We start from the raw sequence: 15,995 nt of genomic DNA, 5'->3' as shown, positions 1-15,995 counted from the left end.
TTTAACCGCATTCTGTTTTTGTAAATATATAAAAAAAAAATATATTATTAGGTTAGATTTTATTATTTGTGTTAATGTTGGATTGCCAAACTTAATCTCACTTTGCACAGTAGAGGCATATTATCCCTGCAACCGCTGTGTGTTTGCTTCGCTCTATGCGTTCACGTGAATTGGACAGTGTTGATCTAATAATAATTTATGCGGCCCCATATGGCTAACACACAGTGGCGATGCAGCCATGTCTGGAGGTGATTATGATAGGGAACAACGAAAACACATTCGACTGTGAAACTGCAGCATTTCACAGAACTCATTTAGAGACTCTACCAGACTTGACAATCAGGTATTACACAATATATATTATGTTCAGTATTGCAGTCGGATTTGCCAGAGTTTATCCCGACTAGGCTGAAAACTAAGCAAGAGCAGATATGGTGGCAGATATTGAATGTTGGAATGCTTATTAATGTAATAGGAAACATTGTGTTTGTCTTGTGTTGCTCCTGTATGTCTAAAGTTAAATTCCTCAAATGTGTATTAAAGAGTACTCAGACTGGATAGAACATGAAGCCTCTGTTGTTTGATTGAATACTCTTTTGCTTGATTATTAAATACTCTCTGCTTGATTATTACAGCCTTATGATCTCACTTTCTCACTACAGTTGTACATAGATATTTTGCCAACTCTCCCTTCAGATTGACATGACATACAGGACTCTAGATGTTATTTATTGCACTAGTAACAGATAATATTGTGTCACCATTTAATACTTTTGCATTTTATTGAGACTGTTATGTCTTGTAAACACTGTCCTTCAGAAAACGACTGTGGTACCGTAGAGGGTAAAGTATATGTTTAAAGAGCGTTAAAGTTGCAAATAAATGTTTGAATCCTGCAGATTTCATCATAGCCAGAGGTCTTGTATGGCAGCTGCAGACAGCATGCTAATGCTTGCTAACGCGGCAGGGTTGATGCTTTATACCCAAGGAACATTGGAGGCAAGAGAGGGAAATAAAATATATGTGACCACCATTGTGAGCTTTCTCTGGACACTTGCTCACTGGGGTTTGAATCTGCTTCTGTAATTAAATATTATTTTCATTATTGATTTATGGTTAATTTATTGTTAATTAGTCATTACTCAATACATCAACACAACCATCTGAAATACATTTCCCTCCCCCCCAAAAAAAAGTGTTGCAGCATTTCAGTGAGAGCGGATATGACGCCCTCCTCTCCTTGAAGCCAACTCTGCTTAAGGCTGATGATAAGACGGGCTGTATATTTATCCAAAGACTCGCCTCATGCAGCTTTAAATATGCAGCACTGGCTTGATTTTCATAGCAGTGACTTGACTACCACCGAGTGTTATCTGAGGGGATTTCTTGAAAATTAATTTATAAGTTAGCTGATAGGGAAGTAATAATGAAACCCAGGTCTGACCTTGAGCAGCAGTTTGCAGATCTCGTATTTGCCCTTGGCGGCGGCCTCGTGGAGCGGAGTGAACTTCCACAGGTCGGCCACGTTGACCGAGGCTCCGTGTCTGACCAGCAGCTCAGCCACCTCGTAGTGACCGTACGAACAGGCGTTATGGAGAGGGACCAGACCCCTGCACACGCCAGACAACAACACTTCAAGTTCAAATGGATTTATTTAGCGCAGTTAAAAGCAGTTGACCAAAACTCTCAACTCAAACTGAAAGCCAACAAATACAAGTGCAGATTCATACCATACATATGTTGAATAAATATAGTTTGACCTGGCTGGGACAATCAACAACACTACTAAATTCTCATATACATAGGTTGTAAGCAGAAAAAAGTGGTTTTGGGGTTTTAGTTACACTTTAAACAAGGACTTGAAAGTTTCAGAGGCCCAGGCAGTTCTTACATGACATGGTACACTATTCCAAAGATTTTGGAGCAATCACTGCAAAGGCTTCGGTCACCTGAAATGTTTTATATATTGATCCGGGAACATCCAGTTACACATTATTTATGATTTGAAACCCAAAAATGACCCAAACTGTGTCCTGTAAATGTTTGTCACACATCAAAGCACTATATTTTCTCACCCTTTGTCCTTAGCGTGCACGTCTGCCCCGTGGTGCAGTAGGTACTCTACCACAGACACTCTGTTGTAGCCGGCGGCAAAGTGAAGGGGAGTGGAGTGGCGTCCCTCCAGGTCTCTACAATTCACATTCTGAGCAGTACACAGCGACTGGAGAGAGAGAGAGAGACGGATGAAAAAGACATGGGGGATTAAAATTAATATCTGTTTTTAAATTAAAGAGCTGATCTACCTGAAAGCCCTAGGGGGAGAGAGATACATCTACAGGATACTGTGGCTGCATAACCAATCGGCTAGAAATTCTAATCCAGATTTATTTCTCGTCCTCGTTCCTAGTACTCAGCTAGTTCAAAGGGTTCTTCTGGAAGAAAGATTTGATTTAAAGATTTGATCGCAGTGCAAGAGGTTCTTCATCATAGTGCAATGTGAACACTCCAAGAGAGGTTTTTTTATTTTGTTTTCGAGTGCAACAGCAGCGTCTCGTTACTAAAGATGGATGACCGTCGTGTTAAAATAATCAGGATCTCAAAATGGAGAGCAGAGGAAAAGATACTGGGGACACATCATTTCTCTCCGACAGGCAGAAAAATCATACATCACTTGCATACAAATATGAACAGGGTACATTTCCTGGCGCCATGATGAGGTTCACATCTGTACTTATTACACTTCCACCATTGCCATCAGCCTCAGGTGTAGACCATTCATTTAGTACTAATTAGCAAATGAGCTAATCTTATACACAACAATAAGATGCTGAACATGGAAAATAATATACCTGCTAAACGTCAGCATGTTGGCAAGGTCACTGTGACCATGTTAGCAGCATGACACTAGCATTAAGCCAAAGTAAATCCTCACAGAGCTGCTAGCGTAGGTGTAGACTTAATTACTTAAATCAATGAGTTTAAAGACCTGCACTTGACAAAATATAAATAAACTTTGAAATACATAAATAGTCAAATAAAAGTAAAAACTAGAGGACACACAGGTTCAAGTTTACTTCACAATAAGTATATTTTAAAGAAAGAGTAACATCGTTCCTGTGCCCACCCGACACGATTCATGATGAAAGACATTTCTGTGAAATGATAAACATGAGAGCAACAATATTGTAGTTATTAGTGACTGAACGGAGGACCCTTGCTGTTCACAGAAAACAACAGCACTACTTTGCTATTATTTTAGACTCAATTACACCTACGATCAAAACAAAAATCCGACACAGTGGGGAATGTATTTCAAAGTGTCCTTCTACCGCTCTATAGTTCGCTTTTCTATAGGAAATTAAATGAACATTTCCCCCAGCGGACTTATTATTCAATTCTAAGCCATTATCCCTCACTTGAAGTGCTACTGAGGCAGTTGTTTATGAAAGCTGGGCTTTCAGGAAGAACCTGTGTATCCTGCGTCACAGCGAGTTATAGTTGAGTTCTCCATACAATAAAAAATAATGTGATTAGCTTTGATTGAAGCTGAGTGCACTTGTGGAAATTAGCTTTCATACAAATCAACTGGCAGGAACAATGGAGTTCAGTCAGGATGATATGGGGTCCTATATGGATCAATTTCAGCTCACGTTAAACATATTTAAATCACCAGAGAGACAACTGGGCTGCAACTAAAATAAATATACTTTCTGTATTCATCATCAGCCGACATGAAGATTTCTGTGCACTGTGTCTGGCCGTGTGTTTTGCCTGTCAACATCTAAATGTACAAATGAGCAAATAAACCGTCAGCCAACATATTGGTTACTATAACTAATGAAGAACTGTAATGTTTAGTCGATGAATTAATCATTTATCCATTTCCTCAAAAAACAAATCGTAATTCTCTGTATGATTATCACAATGAGCGCTCTTTTACAAATTGCCATTTGATCCAATGTTTTTCTAAAAAATGATTTTCCAACAAATTTCTTATCCTAGTTATTCTTCTGATAATTCAAAATAAGGTGAATGTAGCTGTAGTTTCTGTATTTTGGAGCAATAAATAACAGAGCACATCATTTATAATGATATTTAATTTACTATATGTATTCTTGGGTAACAGCTCATCTGAACCGTCCTCCTCCTCCTCACTACTTGAGACAGTGATCAGCCCAGGGACAATGCTAAGTGTTGCAAAAGACACTGACAGGAAGCCAGGGCAGAGCTCATGGTTGTGTTCTGCTACAATCTGCTGCCAACCTGCCAAAGCCTCACACTTTGAGCTGCAGACAGAGCCTCTTCATCTGGATAACCCCATTACAGTCTGTCTCAGCGGGTAAAGACATATAGTTTCGGGTTGAAAGTAATAATATGTCTGTCAAACAGTTGAGAGCAAATTTAACCAGGTCCTGACACTTGTGGGTGGATTTTTTTTCCCAAGGCATATTACTTGTAGGCATAAGGCTTGAGTGGACCCAGTCTCCAGTGTGACTTTGTTATAGAAGAAAATCGCATGTGAGGAATCAATGTTGAACAGCAATATAAAGTTTTTTGCACATTCCACATTTCTTTCCAAACTTGAGGCAATTAAAAAAAGATTTCTGCTCCCTCCGAGCAAATGATATCCCAGGATTGGCATCATTACACTCTCCCACAGGCTACTGAGGTCATGTCCTTTTTTATGTCCATTTCCAATTTTTTTTTTCAAGTTCAATCAATATTGATAGATTGGATGAGATTTACAATTCCACTTTCATTACATTTTAAAGCAATGGCTTTTTCCCCATTGTAAGACCCTATTTTTAATTTAATTTAATTAAATTTTTCTGGACTGAAGGTAGAGAGAGAACACTGTACCTAATGTGTTGTATACTGCATCTGGAATACCTTTACAGCAATAAGCACAATGTCTGAACAAGACAGAGTGCTATCTATCCAAACATATTACTTGCGACCAATAAACAACCAATCTACCTTAACAGTGTCCAGGTCTCCGGCTTTAGCAGCTTCCAGAAGTCTGTAGTCCACATCGGAGTTTCTCACCGGGACGCTCTCTACAGAGCAGAACATGCAGGAGAAAATTGGACACATTAGAAACGCTTTGTGCAAATATTAGCAGAAGCAACGAATGGTTGGTTGGAGGTGAAGAGACACCTTATTGATTTGCAGCTTGACAGTAACTGACTGGAGTGAGTGATTAATCAACTTCCTTCCCTTTCATACAGCAGATCATTTGGCGTTTTGGGAAATAGACTTAGTGTTCAAAATGTAAAATAAATCTACTTTGCGAATACTTCATGAGAAATGATTACAAGTAAAACCCGATGAAAGGGCACCTTTTATCTGGAAACACTTCACTAATGTGATGTGGTTTTTCCTCCACCACTAGATAGGTGATTGACTCACTCTTCCATAAAAGCTGTTTACCTGCCTGAACGTTCAGTCTGACGGTATCAATAATGACCTTTTTAAAAAACGATCCCTCTGTTGCCAGCTAGTGCATAGCAACTAGAGATAGACGAAGCACCTACACATCTGCACACCCAGCCACCCACACACACACACACACACACACACACACACACACACACACACACACACACACACACACACACACACACACACACACACACACACACACACACAGGGGGCGGCGTACCGTTAAGTATTTGCTGAACAGCTTCGTTTCCCATTTGCGAGGCAGTGAAGCCCTGCAGTGACAGCAGCGAGGCGTCTGCCCCGTAACCTAGCAACAGCCTGCAGGTCTGAAGGTGGCCTGCCATAGCCGCGCGGTGTAAGGCTGTCTGACCCAGAGTGTCCACGGCGTTCACCTGCAAAACAAAAACACCTTAGTATGAGGACTCTGGAAAAGGAGCTTGAAGTTTCTCCAGATTTTTCTACATTAAAGTGATTTATTTATTTATTTTAAGATTATTTTTTGGGCATTTTCAAGCTTTATTAGATAGTACAGAGTTGAAATGGGGAGACAGAGAGAGAGAGAGAGAGAGAGAGGGGGGGGGGGGGGGATGACCTGCAGTAAAGGTCCACTGCAAGGTCGGATTTGAACCCGCAATCACTGCAACGAAGGCCGGAGCCAATATGGTACGCGCTCTATCCACTACGCCACCGGAGCGTGGATTATCTACAGTACATCAGGTTCAGGGAAGAATAGCTTGCATTTTGTCAACCTGTAATTATTAGTTTCCATCTGGATGGAGCTCTGATCTGAGAATACCCAAAGTCACTGGAAGGTACAAAGGGCTAAAAAGAAGTGAAAGATTTTGCAACCTCTGCGATTCCAATTGTGTTGGTGATGAATATCATGTTCTTTTTTAGTGTAAACATTTAAATGTAGTGTACTATAGAGAAAAATACCTGCCAAAATATTATGTTTATTTTCCATCTCAGATAAAATTGATTTTGCTTTTGATATCAGAAAAAACAGGGGTTATTGTTAAAACAGGTCCCTTTTTGAGAAGTGTCCTGCCATCGTTTAAGTAATGTTTTTGTTTTGTTTTGTTTTTGTTTTGTCCTTGCCGTACACCATTGTTTGTTTGTAATGATTTAATTTGAATTGTGTGCTCCATGCCATGTGCTATGGCCATGAGCCGTAATAAATAAATGAAATGAAATGAGAAACTGTTCATCCGAGATCTGACACACAAAGCTCTTGTGTTCTTCCTTTTACTTTTATACAACAACCAGAAACATACATCTTTTCAGTAAAATACGATCCTCCAAGTGCATTCATATATTTCTGTGCTGTAGAAATGGCGACATTTTAGTAAGTAATAATTTGGATATATAGGCTATAGGTAGGAGTGTAGTTTCTATGAAATATTCAATCACAGTGTATGTTATTCTCTATCTATCCATCCATCCATGTTTATTGTTAAAAAAAAATGATTGATGTAAATCATAGTTATCCCTGTATTCCTTACAAAATGTAAATGCATGTAATGTTCATAACACCAAACTGAACTTTGCACTGCTTGAATGCTGCATATCACATCAAAAATGGCAGCTCTGACAGCAAAGAAAAACATTATGTTTCTAACACTGATGTTTCAGAATGCAGAAATACTGCAATCACATTACTGTTTCAATTAGAAGGTGCTGAACATGGCAATGAGAAAGAGATCCCCCAAAATGGCAAAACAGACTAGAAAAACAGCTGTGATGTAATCTATATGCATGTGCGGATGCTCGTGTACCAACAGAGAGATTTATAAAAGGATTATAAGAAGCTTTTGCATACCATTTAAAAAGGATTACTGTGATGTAAACAGTTGAATGGATAAAGTGACAGATGAAGATTGCAATGAAAATATGATGGATGATAAATGACATGAAAACAGTGTTGTTTACCTTAGCGCCATGTTTCTGAAGCACCTCCATGATGTCGTTGTGAGCGCGTTCTGCGGCCACATGGAGAGGGGTCATGAAACTACACACAGAGAGAGAAACCGAGAAGATAAATGCTAGTGTCCAACACCATTGTTTAATAGGTTTGTATTTGACAAGCAGTAAACCGTTCTTTAAAAAAAAAATGCTCCTCAAATGTCAGACGTTGTTAATTGTTATTACACATGCCATATAATAAAAGCGTGACACTCCTCTTGATCATCAATCTCCTGTATGTGTTCACTTTGTGTTAGTAATCAAATGAAGGCGGCGCTCACTCTTTGTTCTTCTCGTTGACGTTGGCGCCTTTCCTCAACAGCAGCTCCGTCACCTGTTTCCTCTTAGGGTGGGGCGATGCTACAGCACAATGCTAACACACAGACAGACACATACATCAACTGAGCAACCTTGAACCAGTTTGGAGTGTTTGTGTGTGTGTGACTGTGTGTGTGTTGTGTTGTGTTGTTTGTGTTTGTGTTTGTGTTTGTGTTTGTGTTTGTGTTTGTGTAGGTGTGTGTGTGTGTGTGTGTGTGTGTGTGTGTGTGTGTGTGTGTGTGTGTGTGTGTGTGTGTGCGTGTTTGTGCACGCAGTTAAACTCGTTGTGTGTTGATCTTACCAGTGCAGTCTCGTGTGTGTGTGGGTGTTTAAAGTTGATGATCTCCAGTGTCAGGGTCTTCTTAGCCTTGGCCATGTCGGCTTCCCTGGCAGCTTGAAGCAGCGAGTGACCCTTAAACTCATCTGAGAACACACAAAAATATCAAAATGTCAGGAAGCAAAACAAAAGAGCATCTGTTGTGTTAGTTAACCTAATGAAAAAAAAAGGAACACAAGGTCCTCAACCACAGAGCATGGAGAGTTTCGGTTTCATCCTTCATGGTTACTTCACAAGGACAATAAGAAACTCACTGCTGCTTTTGAACGTCTTGGATAAATCTTTCACACATTGCCTGTACTCTGCATCACTGTAAAGTATTTGCAATTACAGTCAGGTAAGGTGTTACATTGATTTCCTACGTCTCATTCAGCTGATTCATGCCAATTATCTCTGCGAACTAGATTCTTCGTATTTCGATTTTCTTGTAAAAAAAAAAAAATAGGAGGCTTAATGTCAGGGTATCAAAAGTTCAATAGAACACATCCAAAGGATTTTTCACAGTCTGTACTTCTCAGATATCTATTCCTCCCAGAAAAATAAAAAGGCTGGCAAAGGGATTACATCTGAACTCTATTCCTAGACCAAACACAGACTCATTAACATAGGGACACACAGCCTACAGGATATTGTCCGATTAGTTGGACATTTCCTCCTAGATGCTTTATCTCCCCACTAGTATAAAGTACATAATTAAATATGTCAAAAGACAAATTGAAAGAATACTATAAAGAATACTCTGTATTTACAGAGACAGCAACTAACTGGAGCACTTGTCCCGCACTTGTGCACAAACATGACATGTCCTACAATTCAATTAGCATTTCATTGCTGTTTTGATCCGCCTTGTCGTCGCAATGGCAGAGCAACAAGTGTAAGAGAGAGAGAGGGAGAGAGAGAGTGACGACTCACTAATTAACCTTCAAAGAGTTGCAGAGAGCTTTCTAGCAGAGACAAAGACTCTGCTTGTCTGCTTTGACTGTGTGGTAGCTGAAGACGTAACGGAAGTGCCGCTGTGGGATTGCTGTATTTATATCCAATTATAGTGCTTATCATGCGTCTGCAAAATGTTCAAATGAAAAAAACCTAATTCTTTTGGATGAACAGTTCTTACAAACATTCAAAATACACACAAAACAAATATTTCTAAAAGCAATAGCGGTAGTTAAATGGTATAAATATATATATTTTTTAAATCAACATGAAATCCTAGTATTACAGGAGGCGCAGTTGTTCAAGGATATTTGGAGTGAAAGGCTAATGGAAAATGACTCAATCCTCCTGAAGTGAAGATGCAAGTGCTTCTATGAATGAGCTGCGGCATGGAAGGAATTCAAAAGGCAGCAGCTATAGATGTGACAAGCTCGAGTGGGGGGAAATAATGGATTTCTGAATTTGTGAATAACCTATTACACACAAGGCTGATTATTTTTCGGAGTAGTCTCTTTATATACTGATACAAGACTATATTTTATTCTGGAAGTCACATTTGGAAATAGTTATGCATTCACAACATTGGATAACACCTCACTGTCGGACTCATGGTGGACGGTTTATACAAGAGGATACAAATTGATGCAGGAGTAGCAGAGATATTGCCTATTTTTATGCCACATATTCTCCGTTCTTGTCAAAACTTGGCACCTACATCACCATGTATGTAACTTGACTGCTAGAAAGCGGCTAATGTAGCATCCACCCACTAGCTTCGAGTAGAGATGAGTAGGTCTGGTCAATTTCACTTGTTTTGAACCCAAATGATGCCGACTCCAGTAACATGGCTACGAGTATGAACTAATACTCCGCAAGACCTGTCAACAGACTTTGAGGTAAAAAAAAAAAAATCTATGTTGTTCGTCTTTAAGGCTTTTGTGTAGCTTTAATGGTGCTCGTCTAGAGAGTTTCCCTGGGAGTGAGTCAGCCGTTTAAGTGTTGCATTAGCCAAGCTTTTAACAGCTTGTTGTGGAAGTTTCGCGGCCAAAGAGGAAACTCATTTCTGACAAGTGAAAACCCAAGCAAGAAGTGTCTCCCGATATCTTTACTGCAGAATTTAACCGGGCACCAAATGATCTCGTAAGCAGCCTAAGAATCACTGGTGTCATATGATGTCACTATGAAGAACTCCAAACACAGTCATGCAAACTGCAGGGCTGCGACTAACAGTCATTTTACTTGATTAATTCCTTCCTTGCTTTTTCAGACCAACAGATTTTTAGTTTCCTATCAGAGGACACTAGGAAACTAAATATGGTCTCATATTCGGGCCAGTGCAGTATTTGTTCATCATATGCTTGATGGATAAGCATACGAGTGGTTTTTTTCTTAGGTAAGAGATTTTGGAAGCTATAATAAGGACCAAAAGCTATTCCTGTTCTAAACCGTTTCTAAGAATTAAGGAATTGTATGCACTCTTCTTCTATTGAGGTCCATCTAGTTAAGGACAAATGAAAAGAACAGCATCAATACATAGGAGCAGCAGTAGAGAATACTTTTTTTGTATGCATGTGGAGAAAGCTATCAGCTGTAGCCCTATTCAAACCCAAAACTCATAGTTTTCCTGCTACAAAAAACAAGTTCTCATATTCACATTAAAATGTTCAACCGTTTTCAAAGCTCTAATAAGTTGAAATCAACCTCTCCGAACATGAATAAATGCACCCTTCCTAATACAACCTATTCATTAATCTGGCACCATGACACGTACTGTATTTGTGCAATGCTGCTGTATACACCGCAGCTGCAGTTTATGTCGATGAGGGCAACACACTCACATGTAAGTCTCTCCTTGAGCTCGGGAGTGGGCGCCATGTCCACAGAGCTCTTGCTGTGGCAGTTGAGCAGGGTGGGGTCGGCCCCGTGGCTCAGCAGCAGAGAGCACACCTCCACGCGGTTTTTAGACGCCGCTTCATGGAGAGGAGTGAACTGCCACAGGTCCATGGCATTTACACACGCGCCATGCTGGGAAATACATGAATAAATAAAATAATTGATGAATAAAAGCATAGAATAACAGGCAAAAAGAAAGAATGTAAAAGAGCAAAGTTTGCAATTTTGAGAACAACCTTATCTTTTTGTATAGAAATTGAGCAGTTGGTGCTGAAAAACACTGTTGGAGACTGGTGTGAAGTTGGTACATATCCGTCTCGTTTTTAATTGAATTTCAAAAACAACAAAGGTTTCATTTATCAATAGGATTCAATTTAGAATGTTGTTATTAAGAAATACTATAATCATATTAATTAAGAGTCAATGCCACTGTGTATGCACAAACTGGTCTAGCATGTTTGTGTGTGTGTGTGTGCATGCATGTGCGTGTGCTTGTGTATACCTTCAGCAGCAGCTCAGTAACTTCATAGTGTCCATAAGAGCAGGCATTATGTAGAGGCACCAGTCCACTGAAAGGGCAAAACAACAAATATACATTTTAAAGCCACACCGTGTCTTGGTCCATTCAATAATGAATTGTGCAAACAATACTTAGAGTCTACAATGCGTATGTTCAGCAGGTGTAATATTTCCTATGTTCACCATCTTAGTTTAGCTTGTTAGCCGTCACCCGAGGCTGATAGGAATGTCATTATAATTTATGCTGAAGAGGGCATGAATGCAAGTACAGAATTAAATCATAATCCATCCTTAAATTGTTACAATATTTCACTCAAAAACATACATTTTAACCTCCTGGTGGCGCTACATGAAAAATCAAGAGGATCACCAAAGACCATGAAGTTCATCTTCTGGGAACCATGAATGTTTGTACAAAATGTCATGGCAATTCACTGACTAGAAATATTTCATTATGCCGGCTAAAAATGAAATACTTTGCACAAATCCATTTTGGAGGACGAAGCTCTCTTTATTCTATCACAACAGAGGGTTTATAGTTGCCTTCTTAAATCTTAGGAGCTTAACTGTAGCTAAACTGATGATAAATAACATCCATTGAGAAAGAAAAGGCTGGTATCAGTCCTGAACAGCTAACTACACTCACCAGCTACTGAAGCTCCCAAACCTACAATCAAAAATGATTAACGTCTCAGTAAGTGCATGGCCTAGTTTTACCTTACATTTATTCACAAAGCAATACGGACTGATGAAGCAGGATACATTCCACAACATTGTCAAAATGTCCTTGTTTTTACAGTTTGAGAAGTGCAAGAAAGTCAATTAAATTCCTTGGAGTTAAGTGGTGTGTTAATCTAAATCACGTGTATCTGGTTTTCCTCAGCCATTGTCTCAGTAATGGATAGCACTATTCAATCATATCTTAACCAGCCCGACTAACCTCCACTACTACCACTGAAATATTAGAGATTTTGTACTTCAAAGGTTTCAATTCCAGCACATACTGCTCTCTACATTCCAAGTCTTTTTTTTATAAAATTATACTTTGATGTACTTGTACGTACCCCTTGTCCTTGGCGTGAACATCTGCTCCGTGCTGTAGTAACAGTTGAACTATCCTCACCCTGTTGTAGCCTGCTGCCAGGTGGAGTGGAGTGGACTAGTGAGACACACAGAGGGGAGAGACAAAGAGGGACAATAAGGTAAGAGACACAAGGTTGGAGGAATAGAGAAATATTAAAGTAAATGTTGACCCCACATGTTCGTTACACAGCACGTCAGCCTATCATCGTTATTTGATCATTCATCGGTCCTGTATACGAAAGAGTGCAATAAAGACGACGTACGCACTCTGTTTCTCACTGAGCCGCCAAATGTGCCAACGCTTCTTAAGGAAAGACTTTTCACAGATAAATTGGCTTTTCCCGCCGCCGAATCGGTCGAAAGTCATAACGCCCGGCTATATTTCCTCCATTACACTGATGAAAAGCTGCAGTTTGGAATGCTTTAAAAAGATGGGACTGAGATGAGATGGCTTCAACCATCCGTGCAAAGTTTCCTCGATATGCTCACAGCGTGTAGGATATAGTTGCTCAAAGCTGAAATGACACCCAGAGCGCTGGAGAAATGTTAAGGCACCGAGAAATGTTCCCATTATTCAGTCAAATGGAACAAGTCACGGGGAGGAAAAGTAATGGGAAAAACTTGCCTCCAAGTCATGATATAAAACCCATTTTACAACACTACGATGTACTAGAGATCATATCGGGAATGAGACTGAGATTAAAAGCTTCTACATGCAGCAGGCAGATATAGCAGTTCTTAGATAGTGCACATAGGGATCACTAGAAATGTGTTTCAATTTTGGGAAAGTGCTTCATCAAAATAAAGTAACGGTTTCACACATGCCATTTGGCCTGCAAATATTTCTGAAACATTCTGTCTGGTTTAGTCAGTACGATTTGCATTCAAAAGAATATCTTGTGAATCAAACCTTTCACAGTTTAAGATTAAGTGGTCCGTTTACCAAAATATTTTCTAAATGACATCAATTGGAACATACCGGTACTATCACCATTCCTATTTCTTCAATGGCTTATAGAAATAACTGATAAAAAAAACATGAAATGTTGTACGGTTGGCTGAGGTGGAAAAGTGTGTGGATTTTAAAAACGTGCAATAGAAACGGTAACTAGCAGAATAGCATATGACTTAAATGTCCAGTTAAGAGACGAAAGAAACAGAACAAACCATCTGATCAGTGTAGAGCAATGAGGAGACCTACAGTACATTTAGGCTATCATTTCCATCAAGTTTTCTAAATGGGTTTTCATAATTTGAAATTTTCAGGGAATGAGGTAAGAGGTAGATTCATGGACGAGATGGTAATGTGTGAAAAGGGCTTCATCTTTTATCTTTTATCTTAATAATCTAAGTCAAATCAGAGCATGAGGTGACTGACTATATTAACATTCCAAACTGTTTCCAGTGAGTTGACGACGAGATCCCGCATGCTGATGGCATGGGAAAGCGCTAGATGTTTTTAAGACTTCACTTCCCTTTGTGTGACAAGGTCTGTCAGCTGAAGCAGCTTCATTGATTGGGCAGCTGCCTGTTAATTCAGTGACAACTCCCGACTCTTTTCAGTGCCGACAGCCCCCGGGATCTGGTGTGAACCTTTCTACAAGTGCAGCGATTCCTCCACACATCATGCATAACAGTCATGTCATCGCAATGCAAGTGATTCCGCTGACAACCATATAATGCTCTGAAAGACCAACACTGTGTGACTGTGGGGCAGCAGCAGGCCTGACACAATGTCCGGGGAGAAGCAAAGTGTTGGGAGTTAGTGTTACGGTGGCTGCATAGTGGCACACTTCACTCCAAATCTTTACCACAGAATCGTCAGCGTGATCTCCATCCAACAAACCAACTCAAACTCGGCCCAAAGCAGTGCATCAATCTGAGCAGAGCAAGTCAGCTGTAAGCAAACAACTTACCAGCATTTTTTGGGATGTCAACTGCTATCAATGTGGCCAGAAACATAAACAAAAGAAAGAAAGGATAAAACGACAAAAGCAGAACAGCAATCATACAATGATGGCAGCGTTCCGAAATGCAACATTACACATAACAGACTACAGGATTTGACTGCAGCCGCTGGCTTTATTTTGTGCTCTTGAATACTTATCTGTTCTCAGGCCAAAAACAAGGTCATTTTACGGGTCAGTCGGTAAAAACATTTCTTCAACATTTCATAAACCATGATGTGTATCCTTGGCAACATAAAAAAAATGTTTTTCAAAGTGGAGCTTCTGTATCCTTTAGCGTTTTTACAAACCAAATGAAGAACATTATTATCATCTAACTGCTGGCTTTCCTATTTTGTAAATTATACATGGTTGGTTCATGCAAAATGTTACATGGGCACAATGCTGGAACCTTTCTCAAACCAAGGAGTGGTTGCAAAGAATGTTTTTTTGTATGTCTTTTTTTGGGGGGTTTTGGGCCATTTCACACATTAAGTGAGCCCATAACCTGACCACAAGGGGATCTTGAAAATCAAATCATCTTTAGTGATCTCTGCCGATCGCTCAGTAAGGTCACTTCGAGTAGTGAGGCAGAGCTGGGTGGACAGATGGTACATTCGTATTTAAAGGATGTGACAGCAGCATTTGGAAGGAGCAGGACATGGTACACAGCTAGTCATCATCCTCATTTTAAATGCAGTGTGGCAGACAGCTACTTGAGCCTGTGTACTTGTGATTGCAAATGGTTGTGGATATACAGAAAAAAATAAAAAATGTGCAAAGCATTAATCATGTCCTGAGTACATTTTAAACCGTTATTTACAGTACACACACACACATGCATATAATGTTGCATCACCATCGCGTTGTTGCCAGGGTAGCTTAAGCTCCGCCTTCTCAATCTGTCAACCCTGGAAGAGGAGCGGGTACATGCAGAATTGTGTGTGTGTGTGTGTGTGTGTGTGTGTGTGTGTGTGTGTGTGTGTGTGTGTGTGTGTGTGTGTGTGTGTGTTAGTGAGAGAGAGAAAGCCAACTGCCACACATGAACGGCATCACTGCCTCAGTAGGTCTTGTATTGGATTTTCCACACATAAGCTTATTTGGATTTAAGTAATAAAAAAAACAGCTCTGGTCAAAAGCTTTATTATGGTCCTCTGACCTCAGAAGCCATAAGCCAATAGTGCAATAATCAAAAGCGTCACCCATTTGTTATCTATCTGAGCCATCGTACATCCTCCAACTATCCTCCACTGCTGCCTCTTCTCTTTTAGTGCACTGGATTTATGAAAGAAACTAGTGTTTTTTATTCCCCCAGTATTTTTTACTACTTGGAAGGTCAGACAGTGCAGCAGCACTGAAATGAGCAAAAATCAGGGTCCCTAAATATGTCCTGTTGATGTTTTTGCTTGTGCCAATGCTTCAAGTATGGTGAAGGTCGGAACAGACTGTTTACACGCTAGCCTGAACTGACAAATGAAGTAAATATAAAAGAAAACTGACAATGAGAGCATTGTCTACAAAATATGTTCTTTCTGCTTGGATTTAGCTATGCATGCTATACA

General features: G+C 39.8%; 1 protein-coding gene across 1 annotated transcript in view; it reads right to left on the bottom strand.

Annotated features, from left to right (window-relative positions):
* Positions 1 to 15,995, bottom strand: part of LOC307265218 (poly [ADP-ribose] polymerase tankyrase-1-like) — a 78,075-nt gene that overhangs the window by 20,423 nt on the left and 41,657 nt on the right. Inside the window, exons 7-16 of the mRNA XM_080046850.1 lie at positions 12,469 to 12,563; positions 11,388 to 11,454; positions 10,831 to 11,017; positions 8,024 to 8,145; positions 7,686 to 7,777; positions 7,372 to 7,450; positions 5,663 to 5,834; positions 4,978 to 5,057; positions 2,076 to 2,221; positions 1,445 to 1,610 (exon numbers count right to left, since the gene is read on the bottom strand). Coding sequence (XP_079902976.1) covers positions 1,445 to 1,610; positions 2,076 to 2,221; positions 4,978 to 5,057; positions 5,663 to 5,834; positions 7,372 to 7,450; positions 7,686 to 7,777; positions 8,024 to 8,145; positions 10,831 to 11,017; positions 11,388 to 11,454; positions 12,469 to 12,563 — 1,206 coding nt within the window. The remainder of the gene's footprint in view (positions 1 to 1,444; positions 1,611 to 2,075; positions 2,222 to 4,977; positions 5,058 to 5,662; positions 5,835 to 7,371; positions 7,451 to 7,685; positions 7,778 to 8,023; positions 8,146 to 10,830; positions 11,018 to 11,387; positions 11,455 to 12,468; positions 12,564 to 15,995) is intronic.

This window comes from Ammodytes marinus, assembly GCF_949987685.1.
Source record: "Ammodytes marinus genome assembly, chromosome: 18".
In the NCBI taxonomy this organism is placed as follows: domain Eukaryota; kingdom Metazoa; phylum Chordata; class Actinopteri; order Uranoscopiformes; family Ammodytidae; genus Ammodytes; species Ammodytes marinus.
Note: the sequence above shows the minus strand (reverse complement) of the source record. Positions and strands in the feature narration are given on the sequence as shown.